Consider the following 9,329-nt stretch of genomic DNA (forward strand, 5'->3'; position numbering starts at 1 on the left):
TGTTAGGACAAACACAGTAGCTTTCTTGGAAATCAACATTATAGAAACAGCAGAATGTGGTAGCTTTATTTTAGTTGAGGTTTTAAGAGCTATAAAGTACTATGTCTAAGTAGCCCCCTATGCCCCTTCCCCAAAATTTACAGTGAAAATCAGTGACTTCCTACAAAGCAGTTTTCTGCTTAGAAAATTGTCACTTTATAAGCTTTCTCCATGAATTGTAGTTCCTGGATGCCCTAGCTTTCTTTCCTCATCTGTCAAATGAATGGTGTTGTCATTCATATTCCCATTCAGTCATAGATCAGTATATAACAATAGATCACCATACTTGACTTATAGTTCAGCCTTGCAGATAAGTAGACAAAATTACCAGCCCATAAAAATTTCTACCAGCCTGCCCTTTTCCCAAGTGGTCTATAGTTAGTAAAAATGAAATCAAGTCTGTGTTCTTCTTTATGCTTCTAATTCCCATAACTTCTTGCATAAGTGGCATGGTATCACCCAGCTGAACTGGGTAGTATCCACATCCCAAGGATTCAGAAAGATGGTAAGTCCTATGTCTCTTGGATTTGAGAGAGCTCCTAAAAACTCAGTACCTGAAATCAAAGACTCGATATTATTCCTCACTCTCCTCATGTCACTTGCTGAAATGGTGCTTTGAATAGTTAAAGACAGGAAGGAGACAAGGCAATATTTGAGCTCAATCTACCACTTGCCATCAACTGATGTGCTCTTCTTACCTATTCCACTGTGTCCTCTAGGAGAATTTTGCTGAACTATGCAGTGTACAATCCAACCATTGGCTACTCCCAGGGCATGTCAGACCTGGTGGCTCCCATCCTGGCTGAGGTTCTGGATGAATCTGATACCTTCTGGTGCTTCGTAGGTTTGATGCAGAACACGATCTTTGTCAGTTCTCCCAGAGATGAGGATATGGAGAAACAGCTGGTGAGGCTCTAAGCTGCAGAGTCTCAAACCTGTGTCTTTGTGCATATGCATGTATGCTCTTTCCCTTGGGCTTGATTGCATTATTCGTCAGAGATAAGCCTGTTGATAGTGTGGCTTCACATCTGTCAGGGCAACTGGGAAAATTACTTTGTAACCTTTCCATACTGATGATTAGTCTCATTAATCTATGGATTCATGGGAGGTTAGGTCTAGAAAACCTAAATCAAAGATAACAAATATGGAAGAATTTTGCCTCAGTTGAGAAATGGACTCAATAACCTGTAAAGGTCCTTCTTTGTTATAGTCAGAAGTGATAGTGCTTCCTGGTCTTTGTAGATAGCACACCAGCCCCACCACCACAGCCCTTGTTCTCTCCTTCCTATACTCATACAGCTTTAGAAACAGCTATGATACAAGGCACATCTGGATAGAGTGACCTGCCTTCTTGTTTCCCCACTCCCTAAACTTAGTCGTCTGGTGGTAGAAAGCCATTGACATACATATACTCTGGGGGAAAATAGAAAGGGTCATGAGCTAATAACAAGTGCAGCATGAGTCATTCGGTACAGCTGGGTTTGGGGTAGAGGTAGGTCCAAGGCGATTGTCCCCTGTCCCTTCAGTCTCTCCCTCTCCTGGCCCCCAGTTCAACTAAACTCATATTCTTTATAAGCTTTTCTTCTCCAGCTGTAGATTCCCTGACCTTATAGTCATCACTGTCAGAAACAGAATAGAAATGCACACTTCTGTCATCCGTGGACACATTTTACTATATGTGTTAGTATGGGCTTGGGTTTTTTTTTTTCCCCCCAATTTTCCTGCATCATCCTAGACATCTGAGATGATGTCAGGTTTCCAAGGTGCCTCACAAAACCAGCACCTCACCAGGCAATTATCTGGTATGACGCAGTTAGGTTATGAAAGGACCCCTGGCAGCACGTGGCTTACTGCTCAACAGGCCCAGTAATCAGTCACTCGCTAGAGATTGATTTTACAGAGCAGTCCTTGAAATCTGCAGCCACGGCTAGTCATGCTCAATACCAAGTGCTGCCTAAAATAGCCTTTGGTCTTGTCCTGCGTCACAGTGAGGCTCTTAGCTGACATCCTGCGTAGGGAAAGAGAATCCAGATACTCAGATGTGATTCCCTTCCTCCCTTCATTCATGACATTGAAATAATGGATCTTAGAGATCAAGAGCAGAAATGAATTGGGATAATTACCTCGTGGTTGAGCCATCCTTACCTTAAGAGGAAAGAAATGATTGGCAGTAGTGTTTTAAAATGTCATCTTCTTTGGTGGCTGAGGGCTGACTCTGTATCAGAAGTGTTGCTATTTCTTCTCATCAGAAAACAATTGTTAAGCCCCCGGTTTTGCAATTTGGGGTAGTTGCCAATCAAAGAGAATTATACAGAGGCAGCCCCTGTTCTCTAAAGGATGTTAAAAGAAACTGACAGAGACAGATATGCCTACACACTAAATACAGAAATCAAAGAAAACTGATATAAAATAAGATAGTCACATCACATAAATGAGTTCAAGGATAAGTACATTTCAAGAATGAGGGGCAAGAGTAAATATATGGTTGGTATAGTCTCTCAGGGGCTTCTGAGAACAAGCTAGAAATAGAGCCAGAGATGGTTTTGCTGTTTATGAATCCTGGTGACTCTTGCTTCCAGCTATACCTTCGTGAGTTGCTTCGGCTGACCCACCTACGTTTTTACCAGCATCTTGTTTCTCTGGGGGAGGATGGCCTACAGATGCTTTTCTGCCACCGCTGGATCCTTCTGTGTTTCAAGCGAGAGTTTCCAGATGCAGAGGCACTGCGTATGTGGGAAGCATGCTGGGCCCATTACCAGGTGAGCATGGGAGATGAAACTAGAATAGCATGCCGAGGTGCATGGGGCAGCCAGCACGTTGTCACTCTGAATTACAATCTCCTTCTTTGCTGTCCTCACCCTATAAACCTAAGTCAGGCTCCTCATGGGGTGATTTCCCTAGTCTCACAGTCTGACTTCAGACCTTGCCTTTCAAACAATTGAAATTGATGCAAATTATGCTCATTACAGTATTCTAGAGCTGAGTTCACTCTTGTCACAAGCAGTCATTGTATGGGGCATTGATCTAGGCAAAGCATTGCAGCTGCCACCAGGAGCCCAAATTCTCATCCTCTGTACAGTTGGACAGTAAAGAAGGAGGCAAAGTTTGGGTCTCTTTCTGAAAATGGAGGCTCCATACCCTTCCCTTCTCAGTGTGTCATTTACAGCCTACTTTCTGGAGCTGTCAGTGTCTCTTTAACGTATTCTCCCAAGAGCTTACTACTGGGCATTATCACATTGGTAAAATAACCAAATTAGGGACAAAGTGAAGATTTTAAACGATAGACAAGTCTCTTTAAATTCATCTCTCTGTAAGAAATACCAGTAATGCTTATCTGGAAAGAAATAATGACCCTAGATCCAGGTATATCTTTTTTATACCTGGATGCCTCCTATTGAGGAGGCATCCCTGGAAGCATACATGAAGTCATTGATTCTCAGTGTAATTCTGGTCACCCCTGGGAGTCTCTGAGACCCTTTCAGGGGAATCTTTGAGGTCAAAACTTTTTATAATAATACTAAGATGTTTTAATTTCCAATACAATACATTTTTTAATTTAATTTTTAATTTGATATTTTATTTTCCCTTCAATTACATGTAAAAAATAAGTTTAACATTCTTTTTTCTTCAAATTTTGAGTTCCAAATTCTCCCTCACTCCCCTCTCCCCCACGTTGAGAAGGCAAACAGTTTGACATAGGTTATACATGTGTAGTCAAGCAAAACACATTTTCATGTCTAATACAATAAATATTGATTTAGCCCACATAAACAAAAGCTCTTTGGGGGAAAGTGGTCCTCAACAATTTTTAAGACTGTAAAAGGGTCCTGATACCAACAAATTTGAGAACTGCTGCATTAGGCCAGCCTTGCAGATAATTTTTTAAAATTTATCAAACTACCCCCCCCATTTCAGTGCTCTTTCCTAGGTTTACTAATATCAAAAAAAAGATTATATCTACTATGAGGAAGCCTAAAATACTATCGTATGCCTTCTTTAAGCTGTTTACTAATAACTCTTTTTTTGCCCACATCCGGATTTTTTTTCATGGCCTGCCTGGATCAGCCATTCTTTCTGTGGCAAGTCAGTGTGCAGGGTCCTCTGCAGCCGTGAAGAAGAGCACCGACACAGGCATTCCAAAGCAGCGAAGCATCCGAAATTACTCACCTTTGAAAGACATTTTCACAGCATCGGATTTATCATCAGAGTTCTGTTCCATTTAGACTAACGTCACTAAACTCAGCTACTTAGAGAGAATTTCTCTTTTTAACCTCTAGCTATTTATCAAATTTCAGTAAAATCCAGTAAAGAATTTCAGGAGAGCTACTCATTCAGAACTTTATCAGCTGTCATTTTGATTAAAGATGGTGGACCTAAGTCCTATGCCTTGTGCTTGTATGCCAGATTGAGTCAAAATCAGCTGCCCTCCTTGGAAGAAACAGATGAATGTGAAATATCAAATAGTCAAGAAGAGCAGGCAGAGGGTCAAGAGCAATCGAGGTCAGCAGTCCTAGGTTCAAATCCTGGCTCCTCGACAGTTACTGCTTTGTGACCTTAAACAAAACACTTCACCATCAGAGCTTGTAAAATGAGAAGACTGGATTAGAGTCCTCAGACATAAAGTTGAAATTGAAACTTCACTTTGGTCAAAAATTCACATGCATAACCAGTGAGGTAATGAATGCATAGAGTGCCAGACAAGGAAAACCTGGGCTTGCATCCTGCCCCAGATACTAACTAGCTGAATGACCCTTAACCTCTCTTGCCTGAGGTCTTGCCTGGCTTACTTTGTCTCATCAGTTTTACCCTGGTATTCAGTGTTCACTGTCAGCAGCAGTCCTTTTCACCTTTCCTTTCAGGTCAGGAAACCAGTCTATACCAAAGCAACTGGGATCTTGAAGCATCCATTTAGGCAGAAGAATGGCATAGTTAAGATGCCATGATCATTTCCTATAATCTTTTCACACACAACTGGAACAAAGATGATAAATAAGACCCTTTTTGTAAGGAAGATTTCTCAAGGAAACAGTGTGGTGTGGGGAAAGTGCTGAATTTGGAATACAAAGGCTGACCTTCAAATTCTTATTCTGACACTTACTACCCATGTGATCTTAGGCAAATCTCTTAGTCTCTGGGACCTTGATTTCTTGATCTGTAAAATTAGGGGTTTAAATTTGATGACTTCTTGGGTCCCATCTGACTCTAAATGATCCCATAGCCTAAGGACAGTTAAACTAGATAAATGTTTTCAGAGTGGGATCTTTGAGAAAAAGATGTTAAGCCAGATAAAGTTCACTTCCTAAAGCTCTGCCCTCCATTTCCATTAAGGATAGAACAAAATAACATAAATTGCAACCAGAGATTTAGATTGGACATAGGGGAAAACTTTTTGAGCATAGTGGACTTTGATTGCATGGTAGATTATTACAAATTATTACAAATAAAGATTCATTACAGCAAAATGAATAGTCATCTGTGTAGCATGAGTTAAGTACAGTCAGGTTAAATACAGGGAAATAGAATAGGTGGCCTCTGATAGTCCCTTCTTTCACTTCCTCAATCCTATCAATATTTAGACCCAACCTTTAGTATGGTGCTGTTTCAGTAGTACCTTTTCAAATAAAGTCCTCTTTACAAGAAACCCTGAAACTGACACAGGCTCTTCATGACATCAGAATGTTGTTTCCCTAGCCAGAAACCTGAGGCCACTGGGATGTCCCCCTAAGGTCCACAATGACTCATGCTCGGGTCAAACCAGTTCCAGCTTCAGCCTTCTCTTTCCTCCCTCTGTAGACGGACTACTTCCATCTCTTCATCTGCGTGGCCATTGTGGTGATCTATGGTGATGATGTCATTGAACAACAGCTGGCCACTGACCAGATGCTTCTGCACTTTGGAAATCTGGCCATGCACATGAATGGAGAACTTGTACTCAGGAAGGTGAGGCTCCAAAAATTGCTATATAAAATACTTTCATCCTCCTCTGCTACCCACCTGTCTTGTTCCAAGAGATTCTATTCTTAAGGCTTCTATGAGTCATCAACTCAGAGGCAACTCTGGTAACCAGTATGGTTGCTTCATTACTCACTATGGGTTTAAATCCCTGTTAGGCCACTAAACAACCAAAAGTTACCTTTAGATGATCCTGGAGAAAATAGTAAATAATAATAATAATAATAATGATAGCTAATATTTACATAGCACTTACTGTGTGCCAGGCACTGTGCTTGATCTCATTTTATCCTCACAGTTATCTCATTTTATCCTCACAACAACCCTGGGAGGTAGAGGTTACTATTATTCTCATTTTACAGATGAGGAAAGTGAGGCAGGCAAACAGGATAAGAGACTTGCCCAGGGCCACATGGGTAGCAAGTATCTAAAGCTGATTTAAACCTAGGTCTTTATGACTCTAGGCCCAGCAGTTAAAGTGGTTGAAACTTTGCTATTACTTTAAGCAATATAGGTGCAATATAGCATTATAAGCATCAAGATCTCTTGATGGTTATAAACTGTAGACTGGACAAACTGATCCCATCACTACTCCAAGAGGTAATGTTTGCCTGTCAAAAATTAGAAAAAATATAAAGGGGATAATACCCTTCTTGGTCCTCCTCCCAGACTGGCACTATAGAGACACCATTTGGTTCTCTCTGGAAGTTTCCAATGGTGCTGGGTCCTTGTCTGCTGTTAGTGGCATAAGGAAGCATGGATGGGCAAATGTTCCAAGGCATAGTGTGGAATAAGGTACCAAGAAGCCTTGTAAAAGAGCTCCAAAGGAAGAAATCGCTGGTGAATGGAGAGAGAAGGAAGTGCTGAGGAAAGGTTGTGCCAAGTGAGGACAGAGGCAACAAGTGCAATTTAGCTCATTGTTCCCCAGATGAAAAAAAAAAGCTTTTAATTCGCCTTTTACATTGCAAATGAAAGCTGCATTTAAGGGACCACATAGTATAGTGGAAAGAGCACTTGGTGCTAGGAGACCTGACCACTAGTTCTGTGTCCTGGAGCAAGTCACTTTGTCTCTCTGAGCCTCAGCTTCCTTATCTGTAAAATGGGTATCATAATACTTACATTTACCAGCCTCAAGGAGTTGTTACGAGGAAAACATTTTGTAATCCTTAAAGCACTACATAAATGTGAGTTGTAACCATCATCATTATTATTATTATTGCTAATAATAATAAACCTACTTTGTGTAGATAATTTATAGGTACTGTACCTGAGAACCATTGTCCCAAAATAAGACCTGAGCAATATCTACAACCATACTGAGATTGCTTGCAGTCCAAGAGTTTCATCAGTACTGAATGGAGAAGCCATTATCCTCCTAGTCCTCTGGGTTTGCTCAGCTTTCTCTGCTTTCATGTTCCTATATCGCTTGTTCTCTTTCTCTACAGGCGAGGAGTTTGCTGTATCAGTTTCGCCTCTTGCCCCGGATCCCATGTAGTCTACATGACCTCTGTAAACTGTGTGGGACAGGCATGTGGGATAGTGGTTATATCCCTGCTGTGGAGTGTACTGGGCACCATCCTGAATCTGAGAGTTGTCCCTATGGTGGGACAGTGGAGGCATCTTCTCCAAAGTCTGCCATTGAAGGCAAGAAGGGCCCAAAGACACGAGAGGTCTTCAACTTTCGCAAATAGGGCCAGTTTCTAGAGCTGGAGAGGAGTTGGAGGGAATGTTTGCAGGGGAACTGTCTAATTCAAGGACATCAGAATTAGACAGGAGTATAGGGTAGAAGACAAGAATCAGTGTTTACCAGAAATACAGTTGAAAAAATGGAGAATAAACTTTTCTTTTTTAATGGCAGCATCAGAAACCAGGAGAAACAGTATGAAGATGTGACCACCAGCCCAAAGAAAATTCAGCTCGGTGACAGAATGACAGAGTGGGGTCTCACTCCCAGGGTAGCAGGAGGACCTTTCTTGTTGCCTGTTTGAACTAAGGAGTAATTTTCCAGTATAATCCACTTCCACCTCCGTCACTGACCCAGATTCATTAGCAACTAAACTTCAAACATAGGAAGATGGATATGTAAGGAAGGCCAAACAAGTTCAGCTTTCTATGTTGGGAAGCACATGGGTTAAGAATAGTCCTCAGGTGAACATCTTGAAATAAATCCTCAAGCTTCTCTCCCTCTTCCCCCCCCCCCCACACGTACACACAATCATCATGCACAAATTTTCCCTCTTGAAACCAAAACCTACTGCCTAAGTGACTTCCAGCCTGAGCCATAAAGTTGTCACTAAAAATAGCCCAGTTGATTTGGGGATACTGGGATAGGGTAGGATAGGATTTGGGGAGTTTGTGGCTTTTCACAATGATACTACGAGCTTTTTATACTCCCTCAGATGTGAAAGAAACTGCCTCCTCTTAAGCCTAAGCAATAGGCTTCTGGAGAATGTATGATTCATCTCCCTTGGCTTCTTTCTGGGAGCTAACAAGTTTTCTACATAAGAGTTTTCTGACAGGTTCATTACTTAGCCCTACCACGTACAGTAGCCAAATGGTGTTTGAATGGGTAAGAGTATTTTGTGTAATTGTGTGTGTGTCTATATATTTGAGTCATCAAAAAAAAGATGGATTCATTTAGGAGAAGTGACAGCTCTCCTCAAAAGTATGTGGAGATTGCTACTGCTATGTGATCCTGACTTCCAAATAGCCAAATATTGTCACTTAAGTAGCCAGTATTTAGGGCTGCCTTCACTATTTGTGGGTGACCTAAGTCCTTCCAACCTGTTTATCCCTATGAAGAGATTATGTTAGCTGTCTATGCTAGAATTTAGAGAGAGAATGGTATGGCCTATAAGAGTTCTTTTGGTAATCCTGAAAAGGGATAGAGGGCCAAGTCCCTTCTACTGAAAACCTCTGCTTGAAATGGTGGACACGGAGACTTCATTCCTTTGATGCTTTTAGGCCTCTCAATTCTTCCTCTTTCCAAGCATTTCAGGTACTCCGGCCTCTGAATAAGATCTTTTTTCTATTCCCAGTTGTATGAATTGAAAGGCTAAGCTGAATTGTACCATTTAAAAAGATATTTATCAGCAATAAAGATTAAGTTACCAGCCTCTTCCCTTTTCATCACACTCTATACTCCTTAAACCCAAAATCCACTGGAGTAGGGGGACCTCCTTAAAATTAGAGGCTGAAATTAAACCCAAATTTCAAGTTTTCCTCTCAGAATTTTTCTAGGCATATCATCTTAGAATCATCATTAGTAGAACTCAGCTTTGGATAAGGCTGTTGAGGCCTTTGTCTCTTGATAATACTTTTGGGGAATATGAGTCTGG

General features: G+C 41.2%; 1 protein-coding gene across 5 annotated transcripts in view; it reads left to right on the plus strand.

The window, feature by feature from the left end:
• Positions 1-9,112, plus strand: part of TBC1D16 (TBC1 domain family member 16) — a 136,068-nt gene extending 126,956 nt beyond the window's left edge. For all 5 annotated transcript variants that reach the window (XM_027850081.1, XM_027850085.1, XM_027850082.1 and 2 more), the window contains 4 exons: positions 759-945; positions 2,619-2,798; positions 5,833-5,979; positions 7,437-9,112. In XM_027850081.1, coding sequence (XP_027705882.1) covers positions 759-945; positions 2,619-2,798; positions 5,833-5,979; positions 7,437-7,682 — 760 coding nt within the window. In that variant the 3' untranslated portion in view covers positions 7,683-9,112. The remainder of the gene's footprint in view (positions 1-758; positions 946-2,618; positions 2,799-5,832; positions 5,980-7,436) is intronic.
• Positions 9,113-9,329: the final 217 nt, after the last annotated feature.

This window comes from Vombatus ursinus, unplaced genomic scaffold (genome assembly GCF_900497805.2).
Source record: "Vombatus ursinus unplaced genomic scaffold, bare-nosed wombat genome assembly UNPS02008996.1, whole genome shotgun sequence".
NCBI lineage: Eukaryota > Metazoa > Chordata > Mammalia > Diprotodontia > Vombatidae > Vombatus > Vombatus ursinus.